At 40.3% G+C, this 16653-nt stretch overlaps 1 protein-coding gene across 3 annotated transcripts in view; it reads left to right on the forward strand.

Annotated features, from left to right (window-relative positions):
* Positions 1-3041: 3041 nt before the first annotated feature.
* LOC118430974 overlaps positions 3042-16653 on the forward strand; it is a 15363-nt gene continuing 1751 nt past the window's right edge. The window contains exons 1-2 of one of the 3 annotated variants that reach the window (XM_035842009.1): positions 3042-3334; positions 11543-12425. In XM_035842009.1, the coding sequence (XP_035697902.1) occupies positions 3209-3334; positions 11543-11707 (291 nt within the window). In that variant the 5' untranslated portion in view covers positions 3042-3208 and the 3' untranslated portion in view covers positions 11708-12425. Of the gene's footprint in view, positions 3335-11539; positions 12426-16653 lie in introns of those variants that run through there. The other 2 variants (XM_035842008.1, XM_035842007.1) reach the window with 2 other exon arrangements.

Consider the following 16653-nt stretch of genomic DNA (forward strand, 5'->3'; position numbering starts at 1 on the left):
AAATGAATTTGTGACTAAAATGGCCTTCTCAATCATCTACGTTTGTTTATGAAGTCATATCGAACTCTTTAACTCTTTGTGGTTTTAATTTCCAGTCTGGCATTGTACACTACAGTCAGACTTTTGAACGATTTCCTTCTATGTACTATGGTTCAAAAACTATAGCTTTCTTATGCCATAGTGGCAAAACATTAAATGGATTAGTGACTAAAGTGTCACTACTTCTCAATTCTCTACGTGTGTTTCTGGAGTCGAAGCGAATTCTTGACCTCTTGGTTCAAATTTCCAGGCTGGCATTGTACACTATAGTCAGTATATAGCGTGGTTCAACAACAGGCTTTTTTGTTCATATCATAGTGGCAACATATGAAATGAATTAGTGAATAAAATGGCACTGCTTCTCAATCCTCTTCGTGTTTGTGAAGTCAACGCGACGAAAACACCACCCAATATCCTACACGTTTACTTAAAGTACGTCGAGATGAATGAACCCTAAGGTATTCAATGTTTGTCACTGTTAGGATCAACGTACAACATCCCGATTGAAGTTTATTAAACCTTCTGATGTTTTTGCCAGTAATGAATTGTACTTGCGTCATGATACGTTCATCCCAACTCCCTCTGCCATGCCAGAGGCGGAAAAAACATCGCCTTTACCAGAATGGACAGAAACGTTTATCTATCATTTTACAAATCCAGCATGACCACATACATCAAGGGAGGTGGTAATAAGTGACACAGCAGGGAACAAAATACCGTGCGTCACCGTTTTATGACATTAATGAGTACCTAAATAACAGGTTATGGCAAAAATGACCTAACATATGGCTGCCTTTTTCTTGGAAAATGATTTACTGTTTTATTGGCGTGTCATGCTAAAGCCAATAATTTTGGCGTCTTTATCCAAGGAACAGAAACGTTGAATTGTGAAAGGACCAAAGCTGAAAAGTGCCCCAATTTGTTCAGGTAGCTGGGATCTGCCCCTTTTGAATTCGTCGAGAAATCCTGGGCGCCACCCACGCAAACCCTGTGTGGGGAAAATATAACAACTAACGTTACGGCAAAATGACCATCTTTTACAAGGCATTGAACGAATCAAGGCATTTTGTTACAGTATTAACTGACCGAAGTAGAGGTTTGTTTACCGGCTAAGCTTGGATTTCTCCAACTTTGGAGACATTGTTACTTAGTATGCTGTCCGGAGGAGATAAAGTTTTCTCACAAATTCAGAATAAGACGCTCTGTGGAAGAGCTTACTGCAGGCTATTCTTGTAACATCGTCGTAAAATGGTGTGGCGGGAGGACGACAAGCTTGGTTTGAATCAACACAATGTAGGACTAGGAGGACGTGCCTTGCATGTATCCGGGGCGAAATCACGTGCACCAGACAACTCTGCTTTACCCTACAGTAAGATAAGAATATGAAACCTCACATGTTTGTCATGATAAGTGATATGGCCTCCCTCGTTTGGGATCTTTTTTTGGGATGCTTTGAATTGTAAATACTAGTGGCTTAACGTTTGAACGAGCAATGATATATAGATTAAGACAGTTAAAAGGGTAACGTGATAGTATTTAAATTGAAGATTCTCCATTGAAGATGGAAGCTTTGCCGAACCCTGTTGCTTTGTTATTGACACAGTAACGGAAATAGTAATGTATGGTATTCCTATAACCCCTTTGAGACCCGTGTGGTAGTAGGATGCTGTCTATAGCACGATATTGAAAGGCGGAACCCATCTTTCTATCTTCTTCCACCACCTTTTACCTCCCCAAACGAAGTCAGACATTCAATTTCTACCTTAATGGAGTGCCCTTAACAAGGACCCAGCGTCTATCCAAGACTAACAGGAATTGAACCCGTGACCATTTGATCTCGTGTCCGTTAGCGTAGTCACTCGGTTTTTAGACACCAGAAAGTAGGACACAGAAAGTTGAAAAGTGCTTGTCTGTCACTAAGGTGTTCACTGGTATACAGAGAGACTGACAATTGTTATCATGATGGTGATGGTGATGATGAGAATTTAGAGACAGCTATTAACATCACTGCATAACACTAACAACGTCACTACGCTTGTTAGTAGGAAAACGACCGTTTATTGTCGTAGATACAGTTGACTTTCATCATGAAGATCCCACATCCTCACCCAACTGCCTGCCGTTCCGAACCATTCCCAAAGGAATTGCTGTTGATGCCATTATTTCTACATGGTAATTTAGAACTGTTAATTGGCTATGATAGCAAGCAAGGGATTAAGAATTCAAGATTTTGATTCCTGGCGTTCTTGGCTAGATGCTGTGTTCTTAGGAAAGGCACTTTCTTCACTCCTTCCAGGCCAGGTGTACAAAATAAGTACCTTACTTCGTTTGGGAAGGTAAAACGTGGTGGAAGGAGAGAGATGGACTCTGCCTTCCAATACCTTACCCTAGACACAGTTGATAACAACCCACTGCCCCTACAGCCTCAAAAAAGGCCGGGAGACTGCCCTTACATTTTGTGGCGTGGAAAATCAATTGAACACGGAGACGTATCCTTCTCCCTAGAATCATTTTAGATGTGACATTAATGTAATGTAACCGGGCACCACCAAGACGTCCTTCGAGCGTCATACATATGAGATAAAAAGACGAGACACCCAGGTAAGTGCAGATGATACTGCTGTTTGTTAGAGCGTGGGCACTATATAAAAGAGAGTGGTACGTTGTGGTGGCCCGCGTCGCTGCCAGCTAAACGATGACGAGCAATGAAGAGAAGGCAGAGGAGGCGTGGGTCCGCGATGTTTCGGTATCATCACGACAGAATGCTCGTGACCACAAAAAAGTACGTCCCACCCACCCATTAATCCATCCTTTTAACTTCGTGTGGAAGTTTGCCCGCCTGTTTTTGCTTCTCTTCACCACGCCCCATTTTTGCACACGGCGCTGTACTCGACCCTTGCCAATCGATGCCAGCTCTTTCGCTACTCTCGCGATGACCAATGGGAGTCGATATTAGCACTTCATAGTCCGTGCGTATATGTTAATTCTGCCCCAAGACGAAGAACATATGAGTGTATACTCCCGCCCACGACTTCATCTGGGGGACATATAAACCACCCAGGACGGTCCGGAGCTAACCCACACGCAACGAATCAGCCAAGAGCGAACCTCCTGCTAGCGTCTGTCTCATCGACGAGGAGAAGTTTCCCCCGACCTCCAACCGTACGTCATGGCAAGACTCCTGATCCTTCTCGGTGTCCTGTTGGTGGCTCTGGCGGCGATCGAGCCGACGACGTCCGAGGACCTCACCGAAGACAGCCGAGAGTTGGAGGACATAGAACAGGATCTAGAACAGGTACTGTCTTGATGTGTGTGTGTGTGTCTGTCTTTGTCTCTCTCTGTCTCTCTGTCTCTCTCTCTGTCTCTCTCTCTCTCTCTCTCTCTCTCTCTCTGTCTGCACGCGCGCGCGCGCGCGTGTGTCTCTGTGTGTGTGTGTTTGTGAGTGTGCGTGTCTGCGTTTGTGCGCGCGCGTTTTCCGTCTTTCCATCAAGAACACATGTGCCTCAGACCTTTGCGGTCCTTTATTGCCGTTATGTATGATACTGTATTGTCTGTAGCGCTATTGCTCAAACATGTGCAGTTGACAGATATTGCTGTAGACTCTATCACAGACAGAAAGTTCATTTTTGTGACATTAAGAAATCGACACCACAAAGCCCGACGACCTTTCCAACCGACGCCCATCGCTTACCATCTGCTGTTTTAGTTTCTTTACTTCACGGTATCATGAAAGATTCAATTTTCTTTGACGTTCCAGCACTTAGCAGATCACCCTTAGGGGCGCGGTTTGCAAATAACCAAACTAATCAGACAAAAAGCATCAAAAAGTGATATTAGGTTTGAAAATTTGGAAGCGCGTAGATGGCTAACGGCTGACGAACATGCGACGGTAGGTGGTCGAGGTTTGAAAAAAAATCAGATGACAACGCCTTTCCGAAAAGAAACTCAGAGAAGGCATTTCTAACGGCAAAGAAAATAGGTGCTATTGAAATCTGTTTTACCATTATTCCAATGGCTCCGAATTTCATTGTGTGGCCGAATACCATGGAATCATGACCAAATATCGTTTTGCATATGACATCTGACAACTGTTGATTTTACAATCCGGTGCAAATCGTACCGACTGCAAAAACTCGCTGAGTTTCGCGGAGGTCCAGAAAAAGTCAGAGAAAATCGACATTTTCCAGCTGCCGTGCAGTATACTAGTTACTGGAAAAGGTGACGCTGGCACCGCAGAGCGCAAAACTCTTTCTTTCTAGCCATCTACAGACGAATCCAATTGATGTCCTGCATGCGCAGTTTTTGTTCAAAGCTTCAGCTTTGTTTGAACTTCAAGTTCTCATTAAATAACGCTGTTGGACGATCTTAGGAGGAAAATGTGAAAAGAATCAGAAAAAAGTGTTCTAAATTGTGTTGAATGCCTGGAAATCCTTTGATGCCCAAGAAGCGCAAATAAATTGCCTATGCAAAAAACAACGGTAGATGATTTTTTTCTAAATGAGTTGGTTTAGAAATGAGTCGAGATATCAGTTCACAATACAGTACCATTGGCCGAATGTGGCGTCAACAATAGAAAAGTCCACTGAAATTTATATTCTTTACAAATAGTAGTTTTGTTTTCTATTGAGAACTAAGATCAGAAGGAATTCCTAGGCTATTCCTTTGGGACTCAACCTACCCAGAAGAATTGAGAATTTTCATTCAGCTTCCAGCCTTTAGTAAACGACTTGAAGTCACATCTAAACGGTACTGGCGCCTTGCTTGCAACAACAAGTTTGTGCCAGGCCGATGCTTATGGAGAAACCCGCTCTATTAAAACTCAATCGCGTTTTCAGGAAATTTAGTCATGCGATGGGAAAATTGGTTCTTCTTCTTCTAGCACACGGTCATTAAACTTCAGCAGTCACACATACGGCCCAGGTTTTTATCTTTGTGTACATGTCGTTTGCACGAACTCCATATGTAGCCGGTTGACAACATTCAGCCCATGTTTAAGTACCGCTACGCTTGGCAATTAGACGTACATGCGGCACGTAAAACGCAGCTGCAGTCCAAGGTTTAGAAACATTAACGAAAAAGACTACAAAGGGATTACAACGCGTTTGCAAAAGCGATGCCAGACTTCCCATGGAGCGGAGGCGATACAACGGGTTTTGCAATCCATTTAAGTTGGCATTTTCGTTTTAGATATAATGCTCCAAGGAATTCTAACTAAGTCTCTTGTGTATCGAGCAATTTTAGATATGACCAATAACACAGTGTTATACGCTAATAAAGGCATCCAGCAAAAGGGCAATTTCTCTAACGAAGAGAGGACATCGGGGCTCGAGGGACATCGTAGATGTGAGCTAGTCCCTACTCTTCCGAAACATATTGCTAAAAATATCTATATCATATCACGCATCGATAATGGATGATAGGAGATCATTAGCAAATACAATTTTTCTAACTTGTGTTAAAGGTGATCAATGCAGAGTTTAAGTATTAGCGAGGAGAAAAAATAGAATAAGCAACAAGTATCAAGTATAAGTTATACATGATGGAAACGATTTATATAAGCTACGGCGGTCTAAATTGCATCTCATCAGAATAGCAGGTTTAGTTTTGGATGGTATTTTTCACCGCGCTGTGTACAATACGTGATGTCACAAGAGTACTAGGACCTTTGCTCTCAAGCGGCACCCCAGATTTCCGTTCGGTTGTATGGTTGGCAAATGGCAATCCCTCGCCGTCTAAACTCCTTGGCCATCTTCATAATACTTTCTTATGCCACAGTAGGATCTGCCGGGAGATTAGGTTTGCTTTGTGTGAATTGTCAGGAAGTGCCATTCTTTTAGCTTTTGCGCAAAACCCCCAACGGTTTCTGCGACTAAAATGACCGGACGGGGTTCCCAAATGGACCCCATTTGGTTCTGATCAGTAATATCTTCTTTATTTCCCACAATTTCGCACCACAGTTTTCTAGAAAATTCAGATTTCTCGGATCAAAATGTTCAAATGGCACTTTAAAATATACACCTTAGGTCCTCATTTGGAGTGGATACCGGTACAGGTACCGTTTTTTTTCTTGTTGAACCGGGCCAGAAAAAACGGACTTAAAACAAATTGTGTAGACCGGAATTTGGATAGGATTTCAAAATAGGATAGGATTTCAAAACGCTAGTGGAATTCACTAAACAGAATCATTAGAAGTGAAATGGACCATTGCTTCATGCATCGCTCATTTACAAGTTCTCACAGATAATGATGACCAGGTTCAGGTCTAGACCTGGACCTGATCTTCTGGATCTGGACCGTTCCTGGACCTGACTTTTCTGTACCAGTACCCAGCCCTTGTCCTGATGGACCCAGTTGGGCGTTTGAGGGTTAAAACAACCGTTATTTCCTTGTTGGCTTCTTCTGGCAGCATGTTTGGCCCTTCCAACCGTAACGGTTTAATTGGACCGCTTCATCAGATGAGCAAATCCGATGTTCACGAGTCCGGAAGATTTAAGAAAACAACGTTGCACGATGTTTCATCACTCGTAGAGCTTACTTTACGGTCTTTATGTGATGAATAACACTTAGGATACATGTAAAAAAAAGTTGCATTATGGTGCATAGGGAGGATGTACAAAGCAATCACAGGATAAATGCTATCTTTATGGCCTGAAACGTTGGATTTACGCTAACGATATGTTATGTGGAATCTAGTAACTGCCGTCCAAGCTACCATTACTGTAACTAACATAACATTTATAGTCGAACTGAATACCAATTTTAGTGGAGTGCTTCTTGTTAGATGCTTCTGTAGAAAGCTGTTTTTGTCGTTTACGTCTAATAAATCGGTTTAGTTAATTGCATCGTGGAAATCGTTAAGAAGAGAATGGTATTGAGATTTCACTTTCTTGCATATTTTGACGCCTGGCTCGAGCTGGCAGGGAAAGCATCAAACAAGGAAAACATATTATTTAGACCACCGACCACACACATATTCTGCACCTCCCTATGCAAGCATTCAAAGATTATACTTAGTTTTTTATATATCACTCGCAACACAATAGCGCGTTCGGCACACAGTGAGTCAAATGGCATCTTTTTCGTAGAAAATACCAACCTACGGACGAAAAACGTAGTAAAAACCTTAACAGGGGTACGCAGTAAAAGGGAATAAAATTCCTTTGGGAGATTCAAATGTCATATTCAGCATGATTTGGATGAAAGGACATGAACACAAGAATATATCTAAATTTAGCCAAACGAAGACCTGATTATATTGCATGTATAAAAATAAGCGTATGTAGAATAAAGGGTACTCAAAGAACTGTAAAAGCCACTGAATAATCATGTTGTCTTTAAAAGAAACGTATCACAAGAAACACGTAATAGCCATTAACGACATTATGTTACAAGTTGAAGAGATCCCTGGCGTACTCATTCCCTACTTATCGGGCCACTGGCAATTAACAGCCTGGTTCGCAAAGGTTCAAATTATCTCAAAAGCTTATGAAACTCTAAAGGACTTAAAAGCATATAAAATCGCTAAAAATCTTTTGTACTGCGATCTTTCCGGTTAGTTAGTTCTGCTGACCATTGTTTTCACATTTGAAACCTTCATACGGTACTAACATTGGTTAATCGCATTTCTTGAAGAGTCATTTTGTTGGGAGTGGTAACTGAGTCTGCATTTCAAATGGCCATACGGCAATTTCCCTGAGGTGGTTTGATTAGTTTAGTGTAATAAAGTATAATGTATAATCTTACAATTATTAATAGATAAAAACTAAATATCCGTCAGAAAATGTATCTCAGTGAAAAAAAATGGATGTAAAAGTATGCTTTCGAGGCTTATGTGAAAAGGGAAACGGAGTAGATAAAGGAAAAGTCTACTAACGATGCAGACTGCGCGTCCTGGCTGTGCCAACAGGATTGGGATTCAAACACAATACGACTCATCCTTGCGGATATCTAGCCTAAATTCCTGTTGAAAGGAATGGACAACTTTCAAATTAAAACTTTCGGGCTTAAGCAGTATTTTTGGAGAAGTTGGATAGAACACGAAGGATATATTCCACTGGGTAAGAGATACGAAAGAGGTGAAAAGGGTCACTAAAACTTGACAGTTATTAATGGCTTGACGTTGAAGTCATGTTCAATAATGTGATACATTTTATCTAAATGCTAAGTACATTTCGATTGCGGTCAACTAGGTGCCTGAACTTGTCGAGAAAAATCGATTAGGCTTAAAAGATATTAAAATTCATATCACCATTACTTGGTATTGGGCCAAACCCTGAGAATTAAAAAAAATCTAGATTTAGAACTTTACACGAACTGAATTGGGGCGTTTTAAAGCTTGGTATAGCGAGTAAGATGCAGGACCGATGATGATAGCGAGTAAGCTTGATTAAAGACTCTTCGTCGATAGAAGTGTCCAAGATGTAGTTTCTTAAGAATCAGGACTTTAATGTCTTCCCCTTTCTTAATTTGCGAGTTTGGGTACAAATGGCGTGAACATGTTTTGCAATTTAGACAACAAGTCATTATTTCCTCTTTTGAAAAGTATCGGTTCGATGCTGAAAGTTTCTTTCCTAGAACTATATCTTTATGGCTTCTAATTGTTTTCCTGATGGCTATAACCTAAAATCTTTCGAGACTATAGGAACAAACATCTGTTCGTGTAATCCAGTTAGCATAACATTTGAGTGGCTTATTGTCATTGCTTGAGCAAAAGGACCAAATCTTTTAAATATTTATTTTAAGTACATTGAAAACTGCTTTCAGCCTAAAGACAAAGACGTGCAGAACTGAATTATTCAAGACAATCAGTTTCAAATTATTTCAGCATGTACAATCACTATGAGTCAATACCATTCAACAGCTCCCTACATCCTACGGTAAACTGACGTGAAACCCGCCTGTCAACATCTCAACACAGTAACGATATGGAACCTGTCGAATTATGCACAACATTCTTATCTCTATCTTGGTCACAGCAAAGCTCTGGAAATCTCTACTCATTGTCCCTCTCAAGAAAAAACATAGACTCACGATAATTATCAATAGCCACCCAAACAAAACCAGCTGCCAACTAATGCCCGGTGATTCAAGCATAGAGAAAATGATAGCCACGTCTTTTTAAAGTCAACCTGTAACACACGACTCGGAGGTCAAAGGAGCAAGGCAATCATACCCTGATTCTGACAACGTGCAGGGCTTTGGACTATGATGAGGGCAAATGATGCTATTAGGCCCGTTGAACATGAAAGCCTACATTTGCATTTGGCGGCCAACAATTAGGTAATGAAGGGACGAGTGCAGGTCACGAGGGGAGCGAGCCGGTAAAAACTCTGACCACTACCATCTCCGCGATCTCTCTCCCTATTCACTGCTTGCATGGGGAATAGGTCACACCCACTTACACTGCTGTTAGTTTTAATTCCCCCAAAATATCATACATTAGAAGAGAAAAACACAATAATTACAAGGTAGGCATCCTTATTCACACTAACACATTATTCTCACTAACATCAATAATTACAAACTGTTTCCGTCACCAAATCAAAGTCAGTCTTTACTGCAGCAAATACAATCTAACATCACTTGGATGACAAAGTCTACTAAAAATCACTTTTCTGAACATACAAATAAAACAAAAATCACCAGAATCAAATATCGTCCCAAAAATTGATGTTCACTGATGCGTATGGTATTACAAAGAACCTATGAGGACAGAAAGTTGGGACCGACTTCTTCTCATTAGCTGGATCTGATTAGAGTACATCTCAGCGGACACCATCTTCCTAATGGTGTGTGGGCGACCCATTGATCAGGACCATTAATACAGGCCTTCATCATTCCCAATTACTTTCTCTCGCACAAATGGTCTTACGTACGTCGTTGATAACGTACGTCATCTCATGTGGAAGATGGAAGAAATAGTAAAGGAGAAGTCCAACTTTGTGTCCAACAGTTTTGATGGCTTTTTAACTTTCTTTTCCATCAATATCATACAAGGCAAGCGTCGTATTCTGATAGTGTGCATTTTGCTGCAAGACACTCGTGTGCGCCACCACTCCTTACTTTTTACTGTTAAGGAAACATCTAGCCGATACGAGAGAGGCAAATCAAGCTTCCTTCCAATTACATATCTCAGGAGGACGTTCCATGCTGAAAGATTCTTTCGTAGACCCATATATCTATAAAACAACCCAATCCATTCTTCATGACTATGAAGTTAAACTGTAATTTCCAACACAAAAATCGGAATTACTCAAATTTTCTAATGAACAGCACCAGTCTTTGTCAGATTCAATAGTTATCACAATCCAGTTACCGGAACAAAATAATATATGTTTAAGTGGCTCATAGTGAGCCTTGTTTTCTGACGAGCTGACGTAGATTTAAAAAAAGGATGTTTAATTTAGCACTAGGTTAATATCATCTGTATTTTGTAGCTTAAATCAACAGGTGAAATGTTGATGACGTCGGCATTTTGCAATTCCACAAGATTGCTTTTGTTTTCACCACAACGCTTAACTCTACGGAAAAGCTGCTTGAAAAAATTGTCAATTAATCAGACAAGCACAGGTGATCTGTAGCTTCCCTGCCGACCCAACGTAGATTTGAAATAACTTATTCTGCACAACATGAAGGCGTGCTGAAAACACTGAGATTACTGACGACAAGATGATCAGACGCTCTTTGTGACCAAACGATGCACCCGCTGCCGTTGCCATGGCGCGCGTATGTTTGTGCATGTATACAGTATATCGTCTCGGTGCGAAGCCGTGGTTGTTCATTGTTTCTCTGTACCGTGCATGTGCAGGTGCATGTGACGTGATTGGATCGGTGGTCGTGTAAAGATGAAAGTCCTCATCAGTGTTTCTCCTCTTTCTTGGAATTCAGTAATAACCAAAGAATTTGTTTCAGGCACCATTGGCTGAATAGAGCGGGGCTGTATGCGTATGGCCGCATATACATTTATGCATGTAACTTTCTACATATTTCTGCATTGTCTTATATTGAGCACTTTGACATCAAACTGAATATTTCTTTGTTTGAAACTGTGCTTATGGGATAAAATGGCAATGATATGTTTATGCATTTGAATATTCTTGCTTTCTTTGCTTTTGTTTTCTGTTCCAAATAGTTGAGTAATATAAAAACTGGTCTTTCTGTATCTGACTGCGATCCAAGTTTCTTTCCTTTTTGCTCTACTCACTTTGAAGTTGAGATGAAAACTCATTTATCATATGAGTTAAGAACTTCCCTCAAGCTTTTACTCATTACATGAATGTTTCTGAAGTAAAGCCATACATTTGACGATCAAACATACATTTTCCAAACTACGGGATATGTAACAACAATGTGAGACGTTAAATAGCCTAAAATCAAACGAAATGCAGTGAAACCAGATACAGAAGACCAGTTGAAAATAGGCATGTGGATACAACGTGACGCTTGCATGTGCATGATGATTGCATGGCTAAGGTTGCAATGTTGCATGTTATATCTTCAGCAGCCCTACGATATGGCTGAAGACCCGCTTACAAGGTGGTATATGATGAAGCTCCTGGCGCTGCAGCATGCCACCTCCGACTCCACTAGCATGCCTGAGAAGAGAAGAAGCAAGAAGCTCCGCCTCAACAAATGCATGTACTGGAAGGGGCACCACTGCATGTTCTAAGACGGAAAAAGAAGCAACTACAATCAAAATACTGTCCTTTCGCTGGATGTTCTGACTTCAGACATTGCATTACGCATTTTCTTTCTATCTGTGATTAGCCATGTTTCTGTTGGGAAATAATTAGCAAGGGCGGATGTAGAAAATTAAATGAATTTGCCCATTTTGCTGCCTGTTATTTTGGTGGCAAACGTTGTGTCAAATAAGTTTAACCCTTTCCCTAGTACCTTGCACCATAACCAAAAGAAATGAAGTGTCAAAAGGCTACTTCAATGGGGGAAGGTTAAAAAGGTTTGACAACATAGAAATTGAGCTCAAGCATTTAGCCCATATTCTTATCAATGAAGACCAGATATGCTGACTTGTAAAACACGACTTCTGAAAAACAAACTTCACAGTATTCTATTTTTGAAATTGTACTTAAAACATTCGATGTTTGCACAATTTGTGCCTTGGTAAACTTAAGAATGAAAAAAGGCACTATTATATATATCAGCCATATTGCCTTCTGTCAAGTTCAGCAACGGGGGTATATGTCTTTAAAAGTTTCATCTGCACCTTTTTTTTTCTTATGAAAAAGCGATACTTAGGCGAGAATACACTTCAATTGCGACGGGCACTGGTTTATATCCCGCCTTTTTGAGTTAGCAGTAGTAATTGCTGGATATATTTCACGTGTGAGTGCTTCAAAGAAGGACAATAAACCATCTTGCAATTCAACTGTCCTTTTCGCCCTTGTTTAGCTCTTTATCATTTCTTTCGTCGCTTACCATCCAATAGCATCCATCTTATTGCTTCACATTGCATTTGGTTGAATATTTACAATCAAATCGCCTAAGGAATTAGTTGCATACATGCGGTAAAGATTACTGCAAAAATTATGATGATATAGGCCCCAAATATAATCCTATAAGATAAATAACATCAATTTTCTTGTTTTCTTCTGGAGACCAAAAGTAGTAACTATGCAAGTTACCAACTATTAAGTAATCAATTCAAAACTTGCCCCAACCTGAAAAAATTCAAATTCAAAAGATAAGCGAAACTTAAGATGTATTTTGTTCGATTTTTCGTCGGAACGAATCCGTCTGTAGTAATTGTTTCCAGACAAGGCCGCTGGATGTATTGTTCCGAAACACAGGCAATCCGCCAGCTCGAATTCGGCGTCTCCGTCCAAATGATACATAATGCTGGACTTTACAGATAAGAGAATCCACGGAAATTTGCAAGACAACCAGACGATTGATCAATGTAGTCTTTCACGAAAGATGACTATACATTTACATGAAAGCAATGAATAGTTCCATTGCAAAACGCTACCATATTGACGTGAAAGGTTGGCTATATTCCTTCAAGCAATAGTTACCATATATCACTTAGTTTGAATTCAATTTAATCTTCATCCAAACAAATCGCAGATAAACATTCTGATAGCTTTTAAGAAACTATTTATAAAATCCTGCACTTATGTTTCAAATGAAATAAAAGCTGTTATGAAGTCCATTAAAAGACATTGAAATACAATAAAATTCATACCACATTTACAAATTAATGACATGAAATGAGATTTCCGCTTAGGCACTGTATACAGAAATGGTAAGCAAGTATGAGAACAGGTGATGCATTCATAAGCAGTTATTGCATAGTGCAGCAAGGTAAGGCGAAAGTGTGTTTTGGGGACGTCCTAGCTGGCTATCGACAAAACTGGCGAGTCCAGTCGAGCATAATGTGATGTATTCCTGGAGTCTTGTACCAGAACTAACATTTTGTAACGCTGATTCTTTGACAGACCGCAGTTATCACAAGCAAACATTATCTTCCCTAGAATAGTGATTGCCTCCTTAGTAGGTAAAACTAAAGGTAGTATCATAGTTTTTATCCTAGTTGTGAATGGATATGCACAAGAGATCTAGTTGCAGAATAGGTTTATTCTATCTATCTCCAACAAGATTTCACCAGTGTCACTGACGAAAGACACCAGGTGGCCGTCTGCAACGCCTGACCGTTACCAAATTCATATCCTGTTGCTTCTGGGTGAATCTTTTTACCTGGTCGTCTCTTCTCCATCGACGTAGTTTCATAGCCTTCTTAAAGCCGAAGGACAGTTAAGTTGGTATATGCACCATTTACTTCCCCAACCGAATGTACCCATTTTACACCTAGGTATAGTCAGGAGAGTCGTCTAACCTGTTTTTCTCAAAGACAGAAAGTTTATCCAGGAATTTAAACCTTAAATCTCGCGTCCGTTTACCTAGCTAGCTACTTCGACGCGCCATTGTCCCTTAATTGAACCTTAGAAAGATCATCAAATGAAAAAAAGTGTATTGATCATTTAGTTAAGGACAAGATAGATCCTGATAAGGATTTACCATCGCAGGCGATACAGCTTAACAGGAAATAGGATGGCGAAGTTTCGTCGACACCATCTTGACCAAATAAGGCATAATTGATGAAGCTCATTTTTCCACTAATAGAAGTAGCCAAGCAAATGGGCTGGATAAGCGTGGGCAGAGTGGATGGGTGAAACTAATTAATTAGTTTCTGATTGAATGGCTTACTGAGTCATCTGGCTGCTCGGTTTTCCACACGACGAAAAATGGCGTTTAAAACGACATTTCAACTTTTCCTGTATTTCAACAGTGATTTGACCGAACTCCGTTTGGTTAATCATGTCATAAAGATGACCATATTGCTTCCCAACCCTGCAATTATAGTAAAGCGTAGTGCGGCTGACGTCTGTCGCCCTCTGTACCTTGTATATAAGATTGTGGCATCACATGACCGAGTGACCAGGCTAGCAGACACGAAAATGAGAGGCCATTGGTTCGATTCCTGTCATTTCTTTCTAGACGTTGTGTCCTTGAGAAAGACACTCTGCATTGCTTTCAATCCAGGTGTAAAAATGAGCACCTGGTTTCGGTTGGTGAGGAAAAAGAGGTGGAAGGACAGGGATGGGTTCTGCCTTCTTAAACCATGGGTTGAACACAGTGGATAGCAAACCCCTGTCCCTACAGTCCTTAAACGGCTATTGCATTACCTTTAACACTGCCTACCTCATACCGAAATAGAAGAATCACATATGAATGGGATTAAGAATAGGTGGTGTGAAAAATGTAAAGATAACAAATAATAAGGGTGATCTTGGACCTAAAAGAAATTAGTTGCTTGAATAGTTTTCTTATGAGACGTGTCATTAGGGCATTGATGGAAGGCATGATTATTTAGGCCTTCTATCCGGCACACGTAATTATTTAGGTCCACTATCTGGCATCAAAGTATAGTCACAATTACAGTAATAACAGCAATTCATTAGTTCATAATAGTGCATCGATAAATTCGGTTGTACTAACGCTTGGTCACCCTTCAAATCAGCATGGCATTTTCATGAATCGATTTGGCAAGAAAAAAATTATTGTACCAATGTATCATTTTGGCGTTTGAAGTAACCATAATTATGCCAGTATTTTTTGTGATCATCAACAACACCTTACTTACATACTGTGAAAGAAGCACGAAGGAAGGCCCTGGCAGCAACAACACCAACGACGGCATGTGCATGATTTGGTCCTGCATGTTTCAGAGGGGAAGAGTTAGAAAAACTTTTAAGGCATGAGGCATGTCTGATTTCCTAAAAGCTGAGTTCAAAGTAAGTTCTCTCCATGGTTAGATGTTACACCAGATGTTGTGAGCGTCTTCAGTTGTTGATGATTGTCTTCTCTCTAGGTGGACTTTCGTGGTGGTGAAGTTACGTGGTAGATTGTATGTTTGGGCTCCATTGTTAGTGTAGATGTGTGGTGGCGTTGTTGAACACATTGATCTTGTGACACTTTCAAATGGATGTTTTTACTGCACTCTAGTTACACGGTAGATTATGTAGAGTTTTTTACCGCCATTGTAAGTCTCGTTGTTTGGTGTTGTTTGATCTTGTGACTCCTTGTACTGTCATACTTAGATGCCCTGCAGTGTGCATTCAAGATGCTACATACGTATACGTATTGATGTGACGTCTTGATAATGTTGTGATATTTTCTATCATCTGGGCCATGAGACATATTCCTGTCCGTCCGCCTTGTGGTACTAGTAGATAATTTGTAACCAGTTATGGCTCACCAGTTATGTGTTTATTTCTCAAAACGCAGTTAGATTTATCTAAACAAATCATCTGAAGATGACAATAAGCCTCATGTACTTCAAACTATTATTAACAAGTGCCAAGAATAGATATTTCGTCGAATCAAAATTTTTTCAAGATTTTCTCCTTTTTCAGGAAACTTCCAATTGTTATCTTTTTTTAATATGACGCTGATAATATGAATGTGAAAACTAATCTGACTAAATATTCTCATATTCTATTAAATAATTCTCACTAGAAATGCCAATCTAAAGAAAATCATACATTTGCATTGACGAAGAATGGAATGTTCTGGTACTTTCAATTAGACAAATCTACAAATTATGCTGAAAATGACGCCACTTTCATCTTTGGTGCCCTTTTAATCCTGCTTCCCAGTAACTCACGTAGTCACCCCATTACCATCACATCACTGATTAACGTACCCTGTGGTACAGAATTACTCACAGTAGAGGCTTATTGGGTCCCTGCAAAGCATCTTATGAACATTCACCTCTAACTGGAGAGGCTAAAGGGTCCGGAACCAGTCCATTAGAAGCTGGTGATTCCCGTCACCATGGAAATAGGTCATTAGGCCACACTGACTTAAATTTATGGATGATTCACTCTGGAGACCCCAAAACTAATGCACGAGGGCAAACAAATGCAGCTAAACCACGTGACTAAACATCCAGTTCATTCTTTCTCAGGCTTAGGTTGTCTTATGTACACTCTAGAAAGACAGTAAAGGCCCCCTCTCACTTGACGTGCGGCACGCTTGCGGCATTGCTGCGTTCGTTCACTGCGGTACTGTTTTGTTATTTTCTCCGATTTGTTG

This window comes from Branchiostoma floridae, chromosome 14, assembly GCF_000003815.2.
Source record: "Branchiostoma floridae strain S238N-H82 chromosome 14, Bfl_VNyyK, whole genome shotgun sequence".
Taxonomy (NCBI): domain Eukaryota; kingdom Metazoa; phylum Chordata; class Leptocardii; order Amphioxiformes; family Branchiostomatidae; genus Branchiostoma; species Branchiostoma floridae.